This window comes from Mastacembelus armatus, chromosome 4, assembly GCF_900324485.2.
Source record: "Mastacembelus armatus chromosome 4, fMasArm1.2, whole genome shotgun sequence".
NCBI lineage: Eukaryota > Metazoa > Chordata > Actinopteri > Synbranchiformes > Mastacembelidae > Mastacembelus > Mastacembelus armatus.
This window is the reverse complement of record NC_046636.1, coordinates 10397717-10422113: the sequence shown is the minus strand read 5'-3', so window position 1 is coordinate 10422113 and position 24397 is coordinate 10397717. Positions and strand designations below refer to the sequence as shown.

At 39.7% G+C, this 24397-nt stretch overlaps 2 protein-coding genes across 4 annotated transcripts in view; one reads left to right on the top strand and one right to left on the bottom strand.

Annotated features, from left to right (window-relative positions):
• rnf13 (ring finger protein 13) overlaps positions 1 to 6004 on the top strand; it is a 36369-nt gene extending 30365 nt beyond the window's left edge. The window contains exons 7-8 of one of the 2 annotated variants that reach the window (XM_033325153.1): positions 4032 to 4112; positions 4381 to 6004. In XM_033325153.1, coding sequence (XP_033181044.1) covers positions 4032 to 4112; positions 4381 to 4751 — 452 coding nt within the window. In that variant the 3' untranslated portion in view covers positions 4752 to 6004. The remainder of the gene's footprint in view (positions 1 to 4031; positions 4113 to 4380) is intronic. The other variant, XM_026323313.1, reaches the window with a different exon arrangement.
• A 2344-nt stretch (positions 6005 to 8348) lies between these two features.
• On the bottom strand, positions 8349 to 16181 carry LOC113139783 (profilin-2). 2 transcript variants are annotated; one of them, XM_026323303.2, is made up of 3 exons: positions 15848 to 16177; positions 12850 to 13042; positions 8349 to 10388 (listed from the first exon to the last, which is right to left on the bottom strand). In XM_026323303.2, exons 1-3 carry the CDS (start codon positions 15974 to 15976, stop codon positions 10291 to 10293), a joined length of 420 nt encoding a protein of 139 aa, XP_026179088.1. In that variant the 5' UTR covers positions 15977 to 16177; the 3' UTR covers positions 8349 to 10290. The 2 variants fall into 2 exon arrangements, with proteins under 2 accessions (XP_026179088.1, XP_026179090.1); XM_026323305.2 differs by lacking the exon at positions 8349 to 10388 and adding an exon at positions 10474 to 10795 and having other exon boundaries at positions 15848 to 16181.
• Between the last annotated feature and the right edge of the window lie 8216 nt (positions 16182 to 24397).

Genomic DNA, 24397 nt, shown 5'->3' with positions numbered 1-24397 from the left:
TACACTCTCACTCTACAATCAGAAGCAGTGTAGAATAACAAAGCTACTCTTTATTTTTTTTATTTTTTTATTTTTTTTGGTCATAAGCCCTATGGGATCACACATGAGGAATTTTTAGCTGTGGCATTGCTTTGGGAAAGCTCATTGCCACACAAGTCACTGTGACTTGGAAATCATCCCTGTGTTTATCTGTATTACACACACTGGGGGAACCGAAAGCTGATTACACACTCAATTTGTGGGGACTTGCCTTCTTTGTGGGGACCAAACGCTGAACTCTGCCTTGTAAATCATGAAATGAAATAGCTACAATATGGTTTAAGGTTAGGGTAAGTCTCCAAGAAATTCACTGTAACATCCCCACAAATCATGTGTGCGGATGTGTGTGCCTGTACTCAGCACAGAGTGGGAAGGATGCCTAATGGTGCCCTTGGCATCAGCTACAATGGATAATGCTGAGCTTGGACTCCAGGGGCTTTGAACAGATGCAGACATACTGTAGTGAGCAGGAACCCTGCACTCTTTAACCTACATGTTGATAGCAAAGATCATTGAGCATCTATTGCTTCACTTCTGACGTTTATATTATTTTTCTTTCAAGTAAAATTGTTTGTTCCAACAACAGTCACTAGGTGCTGGCTCCAAGAACTGCAGAGAAAAAAAAACCTCTGTAAACCTCTACACCCAAGTGGCACTAAAAACATTTATTCCTGTAAAGATCCAACGGCTTAAAGGGAAATATGGTTTGGGCCATGTTTGTGCTTTTACTCTTAACTCTAATGACAGACACTTGAAGGTTTGCTTGTTAGTTCTGCCATAGTTTTGTTCAAATCAGAGTGTTCTGGTTGTAGTTACAGCCACGATGGCAGTGAAGTCCAAATCCAAGCACTAAAAGGTCCCATTAGAAGCCTGTGGGTGTCATTTGTAGGAAAAAATAGTGGTGTGTTTAAATCTGTACTGCATTAGTGTGAATCGGATGTCGGAGCTGATGCAACGTGGTGTGATGTCTTTTCTGAGTTAGCAAAGTCATTTCAGGAAGATATTAACCAGCTGATGAGCCACAGTCTCAGCTGCTGCTGTGCTGGCAGGATGCCCTTCTGCTGATGAGTGCATCAGCCCGCCATCTACCTTCTCTGGCATCTACTGTACCCGTCTACTAACACTGATAGAAATAAATGTATCATCAAGGTGTTTTGTTCACACCATTATCATATATTCCTTATTGCTGTTGAGCATGTTTTTCATTTATAGCTCTGATTTTTGCTTGCATTATTTAACTATTATGGTATCTATCCCACTGACAATTCTACAGTAGTATAGATTTGGGCCACGTTGGATAACGTTAGAATTGCATGTATCTTAATAGGAGTCTGGCTGAAATGAATAGGAGACAAGACAAAGATAGTGTATTTATGGGGCACAATGCCTAATGAAAACCATGGTACCCATGAAATTGGTGCACAATACCAGCCTGAGCAGCGGCATGCAACATAAGATCGGTGTCAATGTAAGGATTATGTAATAGCAGCTGCCACCACTGTGGGCGTACAATGCAGCACTGCCATTAACTTGATTTACTCGCTGGTTCTATTGCACAGCCTTGCATCATATACACTCAGGTTAGTGCTTTTTGACAGTGAGTTTTGGTCCTCTGGGTGGCAAGTTTCACCAGCATTTAAGATAGAAACTGAACACACACACTCACACATACATACAGTGAACTACACTGTTTTCCACCCTTCATTGAAACCTCCAGTGTGATCCACCCCTGCTTATTATGAGTCGCTCCACCCCTTCCTTTGGTTTTCTGCTTCCAAATCATAGGCGGGGAGCTCTCTTTCTCTAACACACACTGAACAGAGCAGCTGCAGTGTCTCAGCTGTCTGTGTGTGAGGCATGTTGATGTCCGTACAGAGGAGCTCTCTCTGTCTCACTTGCCTCAGTTCCAGTTGCCCTTGTCTGGTTGGCTGGAGCAGTGACGCACAGTGTTGCACAGAAGCTTTTCCCCCTTTTTTTTCTGTTTTTCTTTCATTCTCTCACTCGCTCTTGCTCTGTTACACACATTCGCTGCTCATCTGAAGTTCAGTAGGACAGCGCGTTTCCTCTGAGAGCCAGGAATGCTGGCAGGCCTGCTGATTAATGGAAAAATAGCAGAGAGAGAGAAGAGCTGCACTAGCTCCTTTTAAGACGTGCTACTGGCCCCAAAACGTGAATGTAAGGGATTCCCAGCATGTGAAAAGTCCACACACAGCCAAAACACTGATAAAAATATTTTACCACCCAAAAAAGGCAGCGCTGACTCAACCCAAAGCACACAGAGCACGCAGTACCAAGACTTGAAAGGTGATGCGAAGGTCTTTATTTAAAAAGAGGCACATTAAAACTGTTAAATTTCCCTTTTTAGCTCCTACTGATGTTGATGGACTGTACCTGTAAGACTCGTGAAATCAAATCTCACTTCATATGTGCAGATCACAGTAAGGATATTACTAAGCTAACCTCTGGGAGGAGCGTCTAGAAATGAAGGGTGAGTAATGTCCACAGCACGCCACAGCAGAGTGGTGTAAATTGTAGTCTGACGCGGGTTGATCGGACCAGTCTATGAATTATGTTCTGCTGCAAAACGCTGCAGATTTATTGCTGGATGCTGGAGTCCCGGGGCTTAGTTTTAGGCTTTACAGTTTACAAGCGTGACAGTGCTGTGAGACAATGAGGTTTTGGTTGTACAGGGAGGTAAACCAAAGCAGAGCACCCACAATATCTGTTGATGTAGTTTTAGGGGTTAATTTTATTGTTCTTCCTTGTTTTTATCCTGCCAAATATTTACAGTGATACTATGCCTGGGTCATCATCTCCCCAGAGCAGACTTCAGCAGTCAGGGTTCAAGAAGCTACTGAATCTTTTCTCTCTGCTTCCACTCAGAATAGCTCAGTTAGTGCCACAGTTAAGCATTTCCTGAGCGTATATTGGATCCATGCCTGCATAAACGTTCCCTCTCCCTCACCCCGACTCTCTAACACTGGCCTGAGATAGTGAGAAAGAGGAGAAAAGATGGCGGCTACTGATGAATAATGTCAAAAGAAAAGGAAGGACAAAAAAACAAAAAAAAAAAGATGATGCGAGTGATAGTTGTGGTGATGTTTTTGGGGGAGAAAAGTGTTAAGAGTAAGAGGGAGCGGAGCTGAAAAGATCGCATTGAGTTTAAGTTGCTGATGCTCAGAGAAGAGGAAGAGGAGGAGGAGGAGGAGGAGGGGGCTGTGGTCGATGTGACTCCCCATCCATATACGGTCACATGCAGCCCTGGCACGGACATAGAGCCCAGTCGGGGAAAACATGCTCATTTGGAGCTTACATAAACACACCGGCCCACAGCCTTACTCCCCCCCCCCCCCCCCCCTCCAGCCAGGAAGGAAAAAGAGAAGAACGCTGTGGAATCTGGAAGGAGTGCGTTGATAAATTCCTGTGCTTTCAGTGCACAGAGAGACTTTGCACCTCCTCTAATGTCAGGAAATGCAGTGCTGGCGGTTTAGCAGCGATTCTGCCTGCAGGCGGAGGATTAGGTCGGTGGGAGCTGGAACATACTTACATACTTTTTTTGGAAAAGTGAGAAAGAATTTGCAGAAATCAGACTCATGAGGCAACTGGAGATCCTAACTGCCCAACAGGTCATGGACTCCACAGATGCTAATCACCTTCAGGGAAACATAAACACAACAAATTAATCTTCTGTGCACTCGAAATAACCTGGTGACACACTCACAACGAATGTCCTAAAACTGGCTTTCCATTTCTCTCGACACAATACATTAGTCAGTGATGTGAGACCCAAGATGATCCATGCAGTTAATTGAAAATCAGTCCGTGTTATTAGCCCTCATTCACTGCATTATTCATATGCATTAGTTACCTGTCATCAAGGCATTTCCACTGGCCAACAGGAAACGACTATATTAATCCTCAGTAAAACACTTTCTCACAAAGATCTTCAATTAAAAGCTGTTAGAAGATGAATATCTCTTGTTTTGATCCAGGAGACAACTATGATGTATGTGCCATCTGCCTGGATGAGTATGAAGAAGGAGACAAACTCCGAGTCCTGCCGTGTTCTCATGGTGAGCCTGGGCACTACGCGACCCATAAGTCACACCCATCCTTCTCATTGTGACACGCCAGGCCAAACAACTACATGTAATCCTAACAAAGACCATGGGAACACTTTATTTCTTTGAGAAATAATAGAATAATAGAATAATAGAAATGACAATTTTAGTCTGCTCTCTTAAGGTCTTAAAATGATTTGAAATAGCCAATTAATTTACTGTCAGTGGAGTTGTTGCCATGTAGACGATATAAATGATAACCTTTTGCCATCTTCCTCAGCCTACCACAGTAAGTGTGTGGACCCCTGGCTGACCAAAACTAAGAAGACATGTCCGGTGTGCAAGCAGAAGGTGGTCCCCTCGCAGGGCGACTCCGACTCTGATTCAGAGGAGGGGGAGAGCAGCCCTGAGGAGAACGAGGATGTGTCAGAGAGCACCCCACTGTTGCGTTCTTTGGCCTCCACCAGCGCCCACTCATTTGGCACCATGTCTGGAGCATCACGCTCAGAGCAGGACCAGGAGTCCTCCGAGTACGAGGACGATGAGCTGGACAGCAGCGACAGTGAGGAAGAGGTCACCGTGGAGACTGTGGTGGTGCAGATGCAGCAGCCCTGCTCCGAAAGCCACGAGCACAACCTGCCCCGAGTTTGACTGTTGACGAACCTGATCACTCACTAAAACCCCACCCTCACAGCTGCAGAGAACCCCCCCCCCCACAAGTTCAAATACAAATCTAATGTTTTATACTCAATATGAAAATGGTTGAAGAGCTGACTTCAGAGCATATCTTACAGCGTGGCTTGGCAGATTTGATGGGACTGATGATACTGATGTACAGTAGACCATTACACTGTACTCTGTTTACTCAAAAATTATAGACAAATGGGAAAAGTCTAGCAGTCCTAGACACAAAATCATGCTTGACCCAAAATTCAGTGAAACTACTGTGTGTGTATATATATATATATAAAGTATAGATTACAATACATTACACCTTTACTTTTGATTATCTCCTATCGCAAATGTTTGAATGAGCTTCATTATTGTACATACATCTCAATGCTAAACTGACACACCCTGAAGTGCTATGCAGCATCGTTTTTTTTTTTTTGTTTTTTTTTTTGTAAACTGAAACTAACCCTCAGTGTAGAAAGAAGTATAGAAACATTTAAACCACAGCAATATGGTTTTGCCAATTTATTTCTAAGCTGATGTACCAAGAGCCCACGTGCTCCTGTACTGTTTTGTGCCACAGTGTATCTGTTACAGTAATCCACAATAAGAGATACTGAAGTCAAAACAGATCGAGAAAAGGCAATTGATGCAAGGAATGTACTCTGTCCATGTGGCATCACATTATGTTGTGGGCTACACTAGATCAAAAGTGTTGAGACACTTGAGTGAAAACTGTGTCTGTGCTGCTGCAGACCTATCACTACATTTATCATAACCAGTTATTGGTTGGTAAGCGTTGTAATATACATTTAACTGACCTTATCTCATTTTATTACTGTTCAGAATAAATGTGCTAGTTTTTTTTTTTGTTGTTGTTGTTTTGTTTGTTTTCTTTTTCATAACATGGCTTGATTTATGTCGACGAATACATTGCCTTTTTCAGTTGATGTATATTTGTCTTGTCAGTGTTTCCTTGCTCATGTTCAAGTATAATTTCACTTCAGTAAAATAAAATGACACCAGACAAGAAAACTCTCCAGGGGTCAGTGATTTTACTCAGAAACCTTTAGTGTCGTGGCTCTCAAATACCTGTATTTCCTCAGTTAAGTTGCAATCTTACACACAAAATGAGGCTTGTCTGCACTGGCCTAGGGGATTTAAAGTGACAACCACGAACTGCAACACCCTCTGTTCATGCTGGTCTACCAGACTTTGTTCCCCATCCTTTTTTCTCCTGTCAGCTTCATAATAGACATAGGTGGTAAGACTGCAATTTGACAGTCTCAACTCAAGACGCATTTAGTAGCTGTTCTGAAGCTTTCAGTCATATATGGTCATGATCAGCTGTGGTAAGTTACCTGAAGAATAATTTTTGTACTTGCCACTTTATACTTAAATTTCCTCTACTCAGAAGAGTATGTTGTACTTTTTCTTGTACTACAATTTTTGACTTTGTTACGTTTCAAATTAAGATGTTGCATTACATATACATTTATAACAACCTTTTGCCTCATGATTCATTTTGCAAAATAAAACGTTAAAAAACGTAATTACTGATTCAATGTCATTTCAACAAATACTGGCAATTCCAAATTGAGCAAGGTTTCATTGCAGGTGTACCTAATAAACTGGACACTGCACCAGAAACCTCAGCCAAGTCTCTATTTCACTGACTAGAAACTAGACCTGCAAACAGCTTATCGATCATAATCGATCGTAATCGATAATCAAATTCGTTGTCAACGATTGCCGTTATCGATTAGTTGGGCTGCTCATATTATTGCGGAGCGTGACGGCAAAATAACACAGCCGCTTGTGAAATGGCGGAGAGAAGAGTACAGATAAACCGGCAGCAGGAAAAAGTGTGCGTCCCAAGTCATCCGAGGCGTGGGAGCGCTTTATATTAGACACAGCAAAGACTGTAACCTGCGCAAGTCGTGCAAAGCTGAGCTTGTGTGTGGCATGGAAGTACCACAGTGATGCACGAGCACATGGAAAGAAAACACACTGGTGTCACGGACGAAGGCGAAGCAGCACGGTAAGCGAACACCGCATGTCCTCATCGTGTGAAAATGCTGTAGTTTAATTAAGTGCTACGGTGTAAAAGATCTAGTGCGGGACAGTCGCACTAGATCTGTTCTGCCGCGACTCGCGGACATCAGGTGGTTGACCAACATGGACTAGCTCCAATAAAAACGGTGCAAAGTCAAACTAAATCTAAAAGCAGCCAATAATAACAGCAGTAAAACAGATGGAAGCATCTCTTAGATAGATAATCCTGGGATTCTCTCCTCTGCTCTGGACCCAAGGTTCAGAAGACTGAAATTTCTGTCACCTGAACAAATTATAACTGTACAGGCTAAAGTGCAAACTGAAGCACTTGCAGCAAGAAAGCAGATGGAGCAGCAGCAGCAAACAACCACCCCAGCCATAAGAACAGATGCCAACATCTTTGCTTGACTCACTCCTTGAGTCTGGAGGCAGCAGAGAGGAGAAAGCTGAGGAGATCCTCGCTTACTTTATTGAGAGGCCCCTAGACAAGGAAAAAAAAATTCCTTTGGATTGGTGGAGAGATAATAAAGATGAATACCCCACCTTGGCCAAATTAGCTACATCCTAACTTGTGTATCCCAGGCACCCCAACACCATCTGAGTGTCTGTTCTGTGCTTCAGGTTCCATAGCTTGCACAAAAAGAGCCAGCCTCAACCCCGAGCATGTGGACATGCTGCCATTTTTTGCATTCCAGTTCTAAATGTTGGAAAAGTGAATAAGAAACATGTCCGTATGAACAGTTTTCCTGTTCTTCTGCATTCTACCTGTGTCAAACAGTAACATTTTTGGTTTATTTATAATTTTGATATTTCAACAAATTCTGCTGCTTGATATAACTCGTTTGTTTTGTTTATATTTTTGTTTAATTTATATTTTGGATATTTAAGAAGTTTTACTGCTTAAAAACTGGACAAACTTGTTTTATTTAAGGTTTAAAATGTCAAAATTAAAGAGTTATACTATAATATGTGTCTTGCATTTTTAAAGTACACTTTTACACACAAATACCCTGATTTAGGGTTTTATATAGTTAAGCAAAACATCTAATTAAAAAATCAGATTAATCAATTAGTCAAAAAAAAAAAAGTGATTAATCGACTATCAAAATAATCATTAGTTGCAGCTCTGCTAGAAACAATCTGCAGATGTCAGGAAACTAAGAAGAAAAGGCTTTGCCCTGAAGGCTGTCTCATGAAGGATTACTGAGTGGGCTGAAAAATGACACTTTTTAGTCCACAATGTTCCAGGTGTTACTCAGCAGAAACATGCCAACACGTCAGTAATCCTGTTTAACTGGTGTTATGCAACTGATGTAGTTCAAGTTTCTGAAATTTCCAGCAGTTGTCTATTAACATGGAGCCTAAATGCACTTCATGGGCACCAGGCTTCATGCTAAACTAATTGACTAGTGGCTCTGGCTTTAAACCTAATACACAACTAGTATTGAAAGAGATTCAATGAGCATCCTAAAATCCTTTAAGAAGCAGTCTTCAGTGTGAAAGAAGTACAGTAAACAGTTATCTGGTTGGAATAAATTTATTTGATCTGTCTGTAAACAAGGTGATAAATCAATTTATGGCATTTCTTGGTTTTATGCATATGAAATCAGATGCATTGATGAGACTGTATCCCAGATGTAAGAAAAGAAAGTGGTGAGAAAAAGGAAATGAACAAAATCAGCAAACAGGACTTGAAACTGTTTTTTGTATGCATACACATATCCCACAAGGTCTAAACAGTGGAGCTGAAGCTTTTCATAAAAAAAAAGAAAAAAAAAAAAGTGCCAATGAAATGACTCCTCACTGGACAGTGGGTAAAATCCATCTTACAACAGCAACAGACCTCTCTAGATTATGGCACAGGATACACAGGTTCTGCAGTTTAGTTTTAACAAGATGACCATGAGGGCCTTTGTTCCAACCAATCCTATATCCCATTGAGTGTCATTTCTACTTCTGAGTGTTTTTTTTTTGTTGTTTTTTTTTAGTTGGACGTTACAGTCAGCAGTACTGAGGATGGACAGACCGATGATACCCCAGAGCTTAGCTGACTATAGTGTAAAAGGCAATTTATTCCACAGTTTTGTAGTTGTCAACACAGCATGGGTTTGTACAAATGCAGTTTGTTTTCTTAACTAAGAGAACAAATACAATGACATGAGAATTGTACTGACACTCCTGCCCTTACCTCCCCTGTAGCTTTGTATTTTTTTTTATTTTTTTAAATTAACCGCAGTAATGTGTTACTGTCTGGTTAGTGTTTCCTTCATCAGAAAGAGAAAAAAAAAAAAAAAAAGTTAGCAGTCATCCTCCACATGATCATGATTTAGAGTATTTGTATAAACACTCAAAACTTCAACTACACTTGGTCCTATTAAAAAAAAAAAAAAAAAAAAACTGGACACACTCCAGATGGATATATGCTGGGATATCTACTGTCCAAAAATGGCAGCTTTTAAACAAAATAAAAAAATATATTACAGGAGCTGGCAAACAAAAACAGAATTAAGTGCCTGAGCCATCGTTACTGTGGAATGTCCATGGGTTTTCGTGTAGCTGGGGAGCTCGTGATGACAAGAGAAGAGGACCAGCATCTGGACAACACCAGCGCTCAAATCCGGTTCATGATGTTAAACTGAGCTGCTCCGAACATCCCACCTCTCCCACATACACGCCCCCTCCCCCCTTTTTTTTCATTAAACAATAATATGCATTTAGGACAGGGTGGTGTCTCTGAAGGGAAAGGGGAGTTAGAGGACTGGTCAGGTGGCGTATAGTGTGAAGATGAGTGCCTCCTGATGTGGTGTTTGTAGTGTCACTTTCTTTGCGCAACCAAGATGGGGAAGGGGAACAGAACATTTTGTCAGGCATGAGTTAGGGAGGGGGACAGTTTGGGTGGGTAAGGTGACAGTGGACAAAGATATCCATGCAATCTCCCCTCCCAGACATGATGGTGGAAATAAAAGAGGAAGACATGACGAGCTTGGTTAATGCTCAAGTGCTCCAAAGGCATCAGCTGCTCGGGGAGGAGTGTGCATGATTAGATTGGGGAGGAATTAAGTAATGGACACCATGACAGAGAGAAAAGGAAATATTTACTTCAAATTGATGCTATCGCTTTCATTGTCCAAGTGTTTGGCCAGATTTTTTTTTTTTTTTCTTTTTGCTGGTCTTTGTAAAGTACAGATTTGTCGTGACATCCTGTTAGCAATATAGTCATCTTTGCTATGGATCAACTTAATAGTGCGTCAGAGAGTCAAAAGTACAAAGCGCAAGTGTGTTGAGGGGAGAGGGAGGAGGAGGAGGGGTTGGGGGAAGGTCACAAAAAAGGGGGTGGGGTAACAAATGAGAAGGCAGAAGAAGGAAAAACAAAGTAACTATTAGTAACAACTAGGACTGGAAGTAGTGTGAAACGCAACAGGGTGGTAAGGGTGAGCTGCTAGGTGGCTGGATACAGGCTGCTTTAGTATCCGGACTTCCTCAGGTAGTCAGCCATCTGAAATGCTTTCTTGTTGAGCTGCCCTCCATGGACACCTTCCTTCCCCATGACAAAAACCAATGCTGGAGTACACAAAGGAAAAAAAATAAATGAACAGACATGGTGATATTAGGGCTGGAAAAGAATTCTTTTTTAAATTTTTTTTTTATTGCCACCTTGCTAATTGTGGGGCTACAATAATGAGGACAAAGCCTGCACCCTGCACTGTGTTAGAAACACTCCTGGGATTTTGTTCAATAAGACTGTTCAGGGAAAACACGGGCTTGACAGTAATTTGTTTTTTGTCTTTTTTTTTTTGTGTTTTTTGTTTTCCTTTTCATTTGTTTTTTCCCCTCTCCCTCAACTACATCACAAACTACTTCAAAACTAAACTAAAACCCTGAATCCCTCAAGTATTTTGCCATCGAGTATGCCTTCTTATTCAATCCGCCTCCATGGACCCCTTCTTTGCCCATTACCAAGACCAAGACTGAAAGAAAAGAGACAGAAGGGACATTTAGAGAAGGTGCTGAGATCACACATGAAAAGAGAAGAGCACAGAGTCAAAAGCAGCAGACAGACGAGACAGCGACGGAGGAGGACAATGGCAAAGAAAGCGTAACAGTGCTCTTAGTATGAAGGCTGCATCGAGCCTACACATTCATTTTCTTATCTGTGCTGCTGGTAGTGAAACAAGACATGTCACATTACAATTAGAAAGACAGACTAAGCACACCAGGAGAATAAATGTAGATGCATGCAAAGCTGTTTGTGTACTTTAATACTGTGACTCAATCTAACTCCTACATATAAAAGAAAAGTTTTTCTAAACTATTGATAAAAGAGCTAATTTTCCCACATCAGCACTGACCCAGTAATGTCAATGAGAACCAGACCAGGGCCAATTCAGAAGTGCTGCACAAAAATAAAATAATCTGAAAGCACATACAGTAATGACCACCCTATAGCAGTACCTGCACTAATGCATTTTCTCTAAAATACCTTGTCAATATGCCTCACCCACAACAGGCAACTTGGATGAGATTACAGTTTAAGTCCAAACTATAATTTGACTATTTTAGATCCATTAGCGACTCAAACAATGCTTTGTGTCATATTGGATGGTGGTTTACAGTGTCCATATAGTGACCTGTAATTTAGCATCCCTGTTTGAGTTCATTTAATGCACTACAGTTGAAATGTTTGGTATTTTTATATTGTTTCATCACCAAGCCAGCAGCAGAGAATAAAAAGTGAAGCTTCCACAAACAACCATCACTAATTCAGCACACATGCAGAGACAGCAGCATGCTTGTGGTACCTCTCCTCAATACATGTAAAAGCCCTGAAGTGCCCAAAGACAAGTTTTACCAGAAAGAGTGGAAGAAAGTGTGAGCAGGGGAACAGATTTAAACTCTGAGGATAGTGAGTGTGTTAACTAGAAAGAGGAAAAAAGATGCATGCAGTTGAGGAAACTTTTAGAAAATCCAGGCAAATAACAAGCCCAGTGTGTGGAGAGAGAAAACGTTTGTCCCATTAAGCGCTCACCTGTAAGTTTCTGAAAAGTGGGGACGGCAGGGCATCGGGGCCAATACAGGCAACATGAAAACTGACAACTCTCAGGCAAGTCTTTAAACCTTACATTTTATCATTACCACCTGCTTTATGATTCTTCATTCCTGACAGAGGACTGTTACCTCCATAACACCACATTGTACAGGTTTAAGTGCTAAGGATACTTATAACTATATATATATTTAGCAAAAAAAAAAAAAAAAAAAAAACTTATCTATGGTTTTGAGAATTTTTTATATCAGTTGAAAGATATTAAAAATTTACACATTGCTTTAAGCACACACACACAAAAAATAAAATTATTCAAATAGCATAAAAGCTGTGACCTCTGTTTCAAGTATTCAAAGACATATTGTGCCAGCTCAGTGGTTTTGGCTTACATGTACCTAGCTTGTGGAAGTTAGGGTCAATTACACTGAATGATTTGTTAAAGTTGAAGGCTGAACAGTACCCAAGAACGGATTAGAATGTATCAGAAAAATCTGCATGAAATATCTCAGAGCAAATAATCATAAAACCACTTTAGATATGACAAATATTAAAGAATTAGACCGCTAAAACCACTCTAGTGTCTTTGTTGTGAAATTAGTTAACCTGTGAGAATTTTACAACAAATGCTTAAAATGCAACTCATTCACAACTGACAATTTAACAAACAATTTATACTCTAATGAAGCTTGTAATATGAACTTGCCTATTAGTTCTAAAACTGTATTTCTGCACATTATTTAGCTCAGATGCAGTTGTTCCCCAGCGGGTGCTGTTTAATTGTAAATCCCTGGGATTCAAACACTAACACCTGTGTTTGTCATATATTGAGGAAAGGTGAATTCAAGATCTATCCCACATGCATGAACAACACAGATGTTGTAAAAATAGCTAACTACTGGCACTATACCAAAGCAGGCTACTGTGTCATTGTAGCACTACCAAAATAGATGACTGAACAATACTGAACATGGTGCTCACCTTTGCCAGCTCTGCCTACAGAAATGTTGTATGTTGGCTCTCCTCCTTGACTCTTTGTCCGGATGTCCATTGTCCAGTCACCGTCAATTTGGAGGCTGTCTCTGATTACGGAGCACTTTTTATTGCCTAAGATCAGCCCACTGGTGAAGAACCCCTCCCGGTCCTTTCCTATTAACACGTCGATTTCATCAGGCTAGAAGAAAACAGAAAAGCAAGAAGTCAGGTATGTTTACAACTCTGCCAATCTTGATGGAGATATCAATCGATATCTATCAATGACTTTCTTCACTTCAAACAAACTCTCCTTTATTGCTCCTTGGTGTGGACACTGCAAGGCCTTTTAAGACTAATTAAGAGCTACACAAATGATCTGATTCCTCTGCTTCTTTGCTGACCTTATGGCAAGATTAAAAGTATTGAACATGCAAGTCTTTACATAATTGCAACAAAAACATTTTTTAGGTAATTTATTTAGAACACTGACATTTACAATATTTCTAATTGAACTAGAATGTGTAGAGGTATGTACACCTATATTCTGTCATTAAGACCTGAGTGAATGTGAAAAATGTTATCTGGTTATGCAGGAGACAACTCAGCTGCAGCCCTGTAGTGTGCCTTTTTAACATACTGAGGTTATATAGGCACAAAAGGTTTTAGAAACATTACTGTTAAGAGAAACGACATGTATTTCAGTGAATATGGTGAAATCAGTTTTAGAAAATTGTAACAGGCTAGAATCTGAGGTTACAAGCTTGAAGCTATTTTTAGGAACTATAGAACTTTATCTGTAAAGACAAAGATTATCCTGTTTTGACCTCACCTAGAAACTGCCTGTCAGAGGTTTTGACCAAATTCAATCATCTTAGCAGAACAACTATCAACTAAATCAATGCACATGACAGCCTCTGCTGATAGTTGCAAGCCATCTTTGGACCTCTGAGTCAGAGGTCTCACATGCCATTTTGGAAATCTAGGCCCAAAAACATGTGCTGCTGTGCATGTTTGTGACACCAACTGAAAAAAGTCCTATACTTAACATACACATAAACCAAAGCATCACTTAAGACATGGGGACACAATTGGCAATAAAAGTGAACTAATAAAAAAAAATATTGATAAAAGCCCCATAATGATCAAAATGTAAATGTCAATCATCAAATCTAAAGGTAAGACCTTAGGTAGGCATTAAGACATTTGTACTTTTACTCAGGCCCAAGTTACTAAGGGCAGTAGCTGCTATTGTAAAAGCTGGAAGAAGAAGAAAAAAAACATCTAGCCCCGCACATAAAAGAAGTGGAGCCTCTTTAAAAGATACAGCTGTTTCCATCAGTGGCCAGTCATAAAATCTCACAAGCCACCAGCGTCTGACAGAAATATAAGGCTGAAAAGTATGCATGTCGGAATTACTTCTAATATGGTCATTTGTGACCACTGTTCCCCACGCCGAACAAAAAAAAAAAAAAATAAGTAGTTCACCAAATTCTTTACTAAACCGGGTCTATTATGTGAAGCCATCTGCAGAACAAAAGGCGTAGCCCTTCAACTCCAGAAATGCACAGTCACGGCACACACGAAACCCTTCAGGGAGAAAAAAGAAAGATTTCTACTGGCTCGGACAACATTAGCATGATGGGCAGCTACATGTCGTAGCCCGGGTAGCTAATTAATCTACACGATTGTCCCGCAGTGGGATTTATTCTCCATTTCCACACCAAACTGGCAGCACCACATGTCCAGTGCTAACGTGCTGCATTCTGCCGGAAACAGACTTAGTTCACCCGAACACAACGGCAGCGTTTGACCGAAAACCAGCCGAGCTAATGCTGCTAGCGAGCCGTAAAGCAGGCAGCTAGCTGTGGGTCCTCATTGGCTCTTTACCACGGACAGAAAAACAAATTAATTTTATTAAACTTGAGGATAACGTTTTCCCATGCCCCGCGCGGACACTCCCCAGTAACGTTATCCAGCAGTGGCACACTCGCCCTTAGCTCACTTCCAAGCACAAGTTATCGCTCCACAGCAACACAGTTGGTCAAAATAACCAAAGCATTATCATATCCACAAGTGTCGCTTTTTGTGTTTTTACGCTTGCTCCAGCTTTTATATTACCGTCCAATAATGTATTTAACAGACAAAATGGAGGTTCGAGGAAACGCCACAGACTACGGTTTAACCAGGTTATATTTATACAAATTCTATAATTGTTTCAAAAGTGTACATGCGGTGGGTAACTTAAAAATTATTCGGTACACAAACTCGAAGCTATACTAAAATGTAAACCGGGATAAATGCCTCGATTAGCGACTGTGAGCAAAATGAATAACGGAGTGTATCCGCCATCTTCGAAAATAAGGGGCGGCAGCGGCAGTGCGATTCACAGAAGCCGAATAGGGAAAAACGACGAGGACGAACAGCGTAAGCAGCGCTAACTTTGCGCTATTAGCGTTGGCTAAAAACGATTTTCCAATAGGAATAACCGGCCTGGTTTGAGCTAACCACGAGATATGTAGTTTGCTAATCAGCATTAACATTAAGTAAAAAAATACTACAAATAAATTGTATTCTCCACTCAAACGACACAAACTAGTAAACCCAGGCTAAAGTGTGTTAGCAGGTTTTTGGTTACTCTATTCACCCACTGACCGGTAGTTCATGCTAGCTAGCGTGCTAATGTTGCTAAGATAACCGCTGTAGCTACAGTGTATCGATTATCTCCAGTTGCTATTTCTCCATTTCTCCAACATAAACGCGAACAAGGAAGCCACTGAGTTTGTTAAACTTACTATATAGAAATTCACAATCGACACATACTGAAGGAAAAAAGGAAAAGCAGCTGTGCAATCGTGCCCATGCATCTTGTGTGACCACCGGACACCATGTGTACTACTTCTACTCATTCAACAAGGCCCGGCAGTGCAGACAAACGCCCCGATATGAGAAATGCACATTTCCCTCGTCAGTAACCCCTAGACATTGGCACAAAGAGCACACTAACCGTTATGTTGGCAAATGTACCGCCGAGGAACGACGCCCAGACGTATTTGGCGTCCGTGTAGCCAACAATGGCCGCGTCCTGGCAGCTGCCATCAGCCATCAGGTTGTCCACGTAGCTTTGCCAGGACATATTTGAGAAATTAGTTCTAAGATGGAAAGAGCACGCTGAGTCAAGCTGGGTCACAAACGTCTCTGGAGTGACGAGGAAACTGTGTGGAAGCTGTATTAATCAGTGGCTTAACGGGCCTCCAACAAGCAAAAAAAAAACCCCGACTCCGTCACGTCCCGGCTTTCTTCTGGTCGAGGCGACGAAGAGAAGCCGCTGCAACCGGACAGGCGCTGGGTGTAGTCTTCAGTAAATCCCTCCGCCTGGGTTGTTGTTCGTCTTTCTGTATCATTGCGTGATACACTACTTGGCGGAAGAATACGTTGATCACGATGGTTTTGAGGTAAGGCGGATTAGTTTTTTTCTCCAGTACGTCAGAGATTTGCCCAATCTATATTTTCTTGTAATCACGGATTTGCATGCACCTTTACACAGCTTTATATTTCCAAATAAATCCCTGACATTACTTTTTTTAAAAAAGAAAACTGATCAAATGCTGTTCACTGTATGTATATTAGTTTTTCAGTACACAGTTCTAACTTTATGATCACGAGTTGCCACTTGTAGGTAAACACTAAATAATTGATCATTTTACAATATCTTTATGTCATAGTGTAGTTTTCTCCAGATTTCATTTAAAATTCACATAATAGAATAACCATTCCCACCTTTTCTGATAGAAATAATCACCACTATTAGTCAAACTACTATTATTTCTGGTGGAGTTGTTTCTTTACACCTGACAGGTCCGTGCTGGGGCAATTGCACCATTCACAGAAAGCAGATCGAGATCCTAAAAAGGTCATCACAGGGTAAAACACAGTGAGGCAATCCCACACTCATTCTTGCTTATTAGCAATTTTGGACCTCTAGTACATGTTGCTTAAATGTCTTTGGATACCTTAGCTTGCTCTCTGGACAGCACATTAAAAACTAGTATGTCGTGATCCTTGAAGAACATGCTTAATGTGCTATACTCAAAGGTTGCCATCCTTAGCGTTGTGCTCAGTAGAGAAACTGTATTTCCATATATGTGTGTATGTTTACATTTTAAGCATACTTAACACTCCAGAATGTCTTACTATGAATAAACAGAGGTGATGTGGTCTTGTTTTTTCCCCTGTGTATTATGCACAGTTTTAGTCTGGGTGCTTTATAATGTAAACTCCTTACATATATTATAAAAAGTGTTACTAATCATGTGAGTAATTATAGGACTTTTGTACAGGTTGATATAGCCTGTTTGGGGAGAAAAGTATGTTTTTCTTTGAATATATATAGCATTGTTCACATTTGTGGTTGTTGACCTCATTCAAGATTCAATACTTTATTGTTATTGTAACTGTTGTTGATAGGATTTTGCTTCTGGTGAGCTTAGATAAAACAGCAGAAACTTTACATATATTATATTATTGGAGTTTTCCTCTCATCAGTGTGTGCTAACTATAAAATTAGCAGAGTAAAAAGAATTTTTTCTAATTTTAGGAATTTATTGTCTATGATATTCACCAAGGGACATTTCGTCATTGTCAAAACACCTGGTTTCTTTTTTTAACTCTCTTCACCCGTAGCACACGCTCATACCTGGGAGCTATTTCTATTGAGATGGGGAAGAGTAACAAATATAGGTTAGACACCATGTTCAAAAGAAAATCAACCTCACTTAAAGAGTGAGTAAAGAGCATTAATCACTGACTTCACCGCCCAGATTAACCTGACTCTCAATGAAATGACGCACATGGAAAACAGACATGCTCTGTTTTGTAGGTGAAGTGTTTCAAATGCTTGCTCAGGTGAACTTAAATTGTTCTGCAGTCTTTTACTCTGCAGACTCAGGTAAAACCTAAACTCTAACACACTTACAAAAGGGAATTTGCACCCCGATTGTAAAATGTAAGCAAGAAAACAAACCAACATGCAGGACTCAGCTTCTTTTGAGTTCTACATCATGGTTATCTTTTCTAGAAACTTCCAGACAATTATTTCTTTCTGTTGCTTGCTTCAGAATAATGAGTTCAGAAAGAGTTATTAATTGACCAAGGTAAAGGAAATAAGCAGGACAGAAACACATGTCAATCACTCAACCACACCCATTACCTTTTCTCCCATTGGATAACGTCAGTTTCCATGGCCACCTCTGTTTTGCACTTGTGTTCTGTGAAAATAGTACCACAGGCAGCCAAACCACTCAGTCTGCATATGAGTCATGGAGACACAGAGAAAACAGCTAACTAGTTTGCTTTAGAATAGGCTTGATTTTGGACAAAGCAGTTATCGTTATTTATTGTCACTGTAGCAGCTGGATAACACAGCGATAAACACAGCAAGTGTTCCCTAGTTTTACTGTAAGCTACTTCATCTTTTTTTTTTTTTTCAGATACACAGATTTCTTATTTCTTGGTGCATGAATGTATGATTTTAATATTCAGTGACCAGTGTCTTTCATGCTGTGAGGCAAACTGTTACTGCAGTTTGTTTCAGCCTAAAACAAATCAGTTTGTTTCATGACAAATAAAAGAGATCCCAAGTTACAACTTGTCAGTGTTAAAGAGAGTATACATCACACAGTCTAGCTTTAAGGAGGAACTATCCTAAGTTACAACTTATCAGTGTTAAAGAAAGTATGCCATCACACAGTCTAGCTTTAACAAGGAGCTAAAAGTTTTTGATAGCAGCCTTGCACAGAGGTGGCTAGTATTGTTTGCCATTGTGGCTTATGACTGAAAACAAGGCCATGCATACTTTTGATACCCTCACGTCAGCTGCATTTGCATACTGAAGAACAGGTCAACCAACCTTTGTGTTTTGGTTGAGAGACATTTTTGGAGGTCAAAAAGTTAACAATTTTGAGAAAAGTTAGAAAAATATATCAATATCTGACCCCTGCACTAAAATGTGGTTTTGTGACTGTAAACAAATTCAAAAAACAAAACAAAAATGAGTAATGCATTAATTTGTCACTTTCCAATGTTCCCGCCTGCCTATGGATGTCAGCCTATTTGTTCCAAGTGAGGACATAAATCTTTAAAAACTGGTCACAAATATATATTTTCACTTTACGAACATTTGGTATTTCCAGCAATAGTATGATCTATGTGGGATTGTATTGTGTTGATCATAATGAAGGAAGATGTCAAAGTGTAGCAGTGTGTGTGACGTTGGCTACACAAGCAAAACCTCTTAGTGGGATTAGTTCATTGGTGGTTTTGGTCTTTTTGTGGATTTTAGACAGTAAAAAAATATAGATAGAATTATTAAACATATACTTTTAAGACCTTTTCAAATTATTTATTATATGGATATCTCTAGACTCCAAACCATGATTATTGAGACAATGCCTGATTAAGAAACAATGTGAAATCTTTGTCTTTAATTTGTCTGCATTTAGATTTTTTTGATTTTCTCAAAAGGTTTCTCATAGCTAGCTTTTTTTCTCCCTAAGGCCATAAAACCCTGATGCTTGTAACACAAGTGTTTCTCAACATACCTAACTCAGGTATGCCTGATACTCATCAATATGTTTACACTTTAATGACTGCAAGAGCAGAATAACCTTTTATTCTTACTTGAGCAATACTACAAGCAACAAACCAGAGCCACAGCTTCTTGACAGGGTTTGATGTCACTGAAGTTATCAGCCTCTACTCCTTATTTCATCTATCTCTGCAGGAGGTTTTGTCTTGCATAACCTGAATACAATTCAGGCCATATTTCTCACCACAGTTGGACAAAATTATTTATTCATGACCCTAGTTCACTCTTTGTCTTGCATAGCAGTTGAAAAAGTAGACTTATTCTTAACTTAGTCAGATGGAGGCTCTCAAAGGTTAAAATGCTTTAATCATATGTATTGCTAAATAAATGATCTTTTCAGTTCATGCCACACGATTGCCCGAACTCAGGATTTTGTGCTCAAACTGCACCATTTTTTGTCATATATTTTTTATTCTCATCAATATTTAGCTCATTTGTGTATGTTGAACTAGCTAAATTATCAAAAAGCTCTCTAAAATGCATCTCAACATAATGACTGATGAATGATTGAAAATAAACTTTCTGTTGTCATTTTTTCCTAGAGTGGTTCCAGCACTATGCATTAAATATTGAGCAGCAGCAGGTAGGGAAGATGGAGCGCTGGAGCTGCTCTGTTTCTAGAAAATGTCTGCTCTCTGCTGCCCAGGTCTCACCTCTGTCACACACAAAGGAAATCAATAGTAGCCCAACCCCAGGAGGGCACACATCCTCACCATTTAAAAAATACTGTTTCTCTATAAGACACATGTGATGAGTATCTCTTCAAGAAGGTTTAAGAAGGAAGTTGGAAAAATACCATTAACATTTGATAACATATCTCATGTTCATAGTAACTTAGGATAAAACGTGATAATCGGCTTGCATGGTTCCAGTAAAAGGTCAGCATGGGAGATTAAAGGTGGTCCATCTGCATGGCCAGCAGAGCCAGCCTACATGTGTTAGACCCAGCAGCATGCACAGCCAGACAGAGGCCTGCACTCCCTCATCTGTGGAATAGACCATCACCACCAATGATCATGACAGCAGTGTGGATGTAACATACATAAATGCAAATTCACTCTGAAAAGCACACACCCACATATTTTCTCGTATGAGCAGACACGTAACATGGGATTATGTAAATGCATATAACAGCCAATTACACACACACACACTCACACAGTGTGATCTTACGTAAACCGGCATGCTGTGGGCAGGGCTAGGCCAGAAGGCCTCACCTGCACTGGACACCAGACAGATGTGAATGTGTAATAGGAAATGTTTAACAGAAAACACAAATAGCCTTATTGTCTTAGTTATTTAAAGCAATAATAAAAAGGTATCTCAATGAATTTATTAATGATATATATTTCCTGAATAAATAAATCTTGTATATGTGCCCAAAAATCTGTAGGAAAAGTGCTTCCCCAGTGTCTGAGCTTCCATGGTATGAAACCCTTCGTGCCTTGTTTCCTGTTCCTCCTTGTGGTTTGTAAACCTCCTTTTTTCTCTCGCTCACGCCATAAAAATGCTTGACAAATGTGAATCATCTAACACCCATGACTTGTTTTTCTTCAGTTACAACAGCAAAAAAGTTCCTCTCATTTTTTTTCTTAAAGAAGACCTATGATTAAGCATTTTATCAAAACATTTGACAGGAATCAATCTTAAGCCTGTCAGGAAGGATGACAATGTTGCTCTGCACAGCAACGAGCTACTGTACATGCAGGCCTGCTTACTCTGTTAGCGTGGTATGAAAATGTACAGCATGGATATAAAGCCCCACTGTTCTACACAGATGAATAGTCATGATTCATAGTGAAGGATGAAGTGCATCTTACACTGAATGGGCATTTTCATGGTATGATGGTTTCACTGCTGCGCTGAAAGTCTCTCTTAAGTACTTGTTTCTTATGATTTTATCTCTGTATAGAATTCAATGTAATAAGTGCTGAATTAGAGTGAAACTTTGCTGTGTTTCTTATAGTTAAATTCCAGCCTCATGTCAAAATTTCATAGGATGAAATTATATCATCACAAATCACAGCAATTGAATGAATGAGCTGGGGTGGGGTGTTTTTCCTGAGACCTGGCTGGACAAGCAAAATGCACTTGATGTTTTGGTTTTTTTTTTTTTTTAATCACATCCAACACAAAGTTTGGTTAAAGTACCAACATATTTTTATTTAGTACAGTTTTCCTAAAATGTATAGCTTCATGCTAACAGTAAAGTCTAAATTCCTGTGGTTTTATCTCCGTCTTGCTGCTACACTACACCACAAAGACTTCACCTGCTAGTCAACAGCATGATGTTTTCCTCTATTTTTCTGTTCTACTGATTTTTGAGTTTCTGTAGGTGGTGCTGTTGTTTTGTGTTTCATGCTAACTGGCTGTTTTGTCTAATATCTATTCAAAACAGGTCGCCAGGATTGTTTCCAGGAAAGATTTACTGTACCCAGTGCTAAATAATAACGAAAGCTAAAGGCTGTCATACACCAATGACCAATGTGAATTTGAGATGAAAATGTCTTCCTACCAATATGTACTGCCATGTTTTACTGAAGATGAAAACCTGAGATTCCAAGTCAAGGCCAGATACAAAGTGCAGTAAAAGACAGTTGGAGTTTTTAGTTAAGAGGTGTGGCACATTTGCAGTGTATAATTTATATTCATAAAGTATGTTGCGCTAATAAGCTGCCAAAGTTCACTTTACCACAGGGGTTTTTCCTCCTTGGTGCTTTGCACTGAGGTTGATTAACATCTCACATCTTTGCCGGTGGAAAAGAATTATCTAGCGTGTACTGTACAGTGCAATGAAAAGTGACCTTTTGATTTTAATCAATGAGCTTAGAGCAGTTCTTTTAAGTGGAATTGCTAGACAATCGAGAAGTTCATTTATGGGAAACATCCTGCAAACCCAAACGGAGAGGCACCGATGCTGTGCATTTGTTTTGTTTATATTACTGCTCATTTGATTACCACAGAAGTATACCTATGTCCAAATGCTTCCAGTCAGGTGTGCGTGACTCTGAAGGTGACCAGCTGTGACTGCCTGGCACTCAGTGAACCACTAGACCGATGCTATTTTTTCCACCATATGCCTCAGTGATGGAGTGAATCAACACTTCAAAATGTAGTTTGATCTTTGACCACCACACCTACTGATATGAACACGTTTACATATTATATATAAAACACCCACAGTTAAACATGTTCACACACCCATTTGCAAACCACCACCCACATCTACACACACACATACACACACTGACCATATAACAACTAAGAAGTCTTTTTAAATGAGTTGCTGTTATTTGCAAGTCAAATAAACAATATATTGGAAGTACCACTGCAGTATACAGCAGTTTGTGTGTGTGTTTGTGTGGGCATGTGTGTGTGTGATGTTCAGCAGTTTGAAGTCTAACAGAGTACATGTTTGATTTTCTGCTGATGTCTCTTTTACTTATAGGTTTTTTTTTTTCAAGATGCAAACATGAATGATGAGACAGAGCTTCTCTGTGCTAGCTGCTTTTCTCTTGGTTCTGACCAACATTACATTGAACTGCAAATGTCTTTTCTTCATCATGCATACAATTTTCTTTTTAATGATGATGTTCTCAGTCATTTGTAGCTCTTTGTATAGAACTGTATAGAAGTTAGTTGATCTGGCAATGATCTATTTCATTGCAATCATTACAATAGAGCAAATTTGAACGTGTAATGGTAAATACAGTGCACTGGTACACTGCTCACTGATGACACATTGTGGCTGTGACGGTTGACTACAGCTTTGATACAGAGCTGTAGACGTACTGAGAGGAGTCATAAGCACAGTGTGACACAGATGGCGCAGCAGAGCTGCTGGTTAGTAAGAACTTGGCAGGTCAACACAAGATATCCTCAGGCAAGTGAAGAAAGGGCTCAAAGCCCGATAGTTTGTCAGATTATAGATGTCGATATCAAAATTAACTCTTTAGAGGTTAATAAACTGGCACTTAGATTAGAAATATTACTGAGGAAGGTCTCTGAAAACTGTCATTGTCCCAGAGTAACTGGTTGAATATTTTACATGATAAACAGTTAACAAATTATATGCATGCTGGCAGTCCTCTCTCATTTACCTATAAGTTAGGTATGCATCTAAGAAGACATGCCTTGACTTGACCTCTAGAAGGTGAAATACTGTAAAGAACTATTAACTTTGACACAACAAGCATTGCACAGTTAGTTTCTTCTCACATATGCTCTCTGCTTTACACCAACCGGAACCATTTTAAGACATTTAGGTGCATTAAAACTGACAGCATAAATGGGAAACAAACCAATTTAATAACACTAGCAACAGTCGCATTATGGGAACATATTTTTCTACGCAATTACAGCTCAGATTTCATGCAGGCGTTCAAAGTCTGTTCCTATTTTTTACAAACTGAAAATGTTCTAATATTTCACTAAATAAGCGAAACAAGTTAGGAGCTGCTTCTTTCTCAGGAACAAACACTTCGGCATGAACAGAAATATAATGACAATAATGTAGATCAATTTAAAACACTTTTACACATGCGAACACTGCATTTTTGCAGTGTTAATTGAGTGCAAGAAAAGGGTTTAAATCTCCATTGTTGTCTGAGATAACACTTGTATGTATTATTTCCAAGAAGTAGATTTTTGCACCTTTTTAGGTGCCGTTTACAGAGAAATTGTAGAGCTAATGTGTGCCAGTAATTCACTGTCACCAAAAAATATGACTCTATTTGCATCACAAAGCAAGACGTTTTCAATTAAGAGATCATTTTCAAAAGCTAAGTTAGTTTCGCTAGTTTCTCTAGATTCTCTAAATTTTGTCTTATGCCATCAGACACATTTCAAGAGACAGATTTTACAAAACAACAAAGTGGTCATTGTGTATAGGTCTACACAGAGTTTTTCATG

What these genes read in the sequence shown, in the direction of transcription:
- LOC113139783 (XM_026323305.2), bottom strand. Translation starts at nt 15,976, where the DNA reads ATGTCCTGGCAAAGCTACGTGGACAACCTGATGGCTGATGGCAGCTGC. An exon ending in GTACATTTGCCAACATAACG is followed by an intron (nt 13,043 to 15,847) that starts GTTAGTGTGCTC and finishes GTTTTCTTCTAG; the next exon opens with CCTGATGAAATCGACGTGTT. An exon ending in TGTAGGCAGAGCTGGCAAAG is followed by an intron (nt 10,796 to 12,849) that starts GTGAGCACCATG and finishes CTTTTCTTTCAG; the next exon opens with TCTTGGTCTTGGTAATGGGC.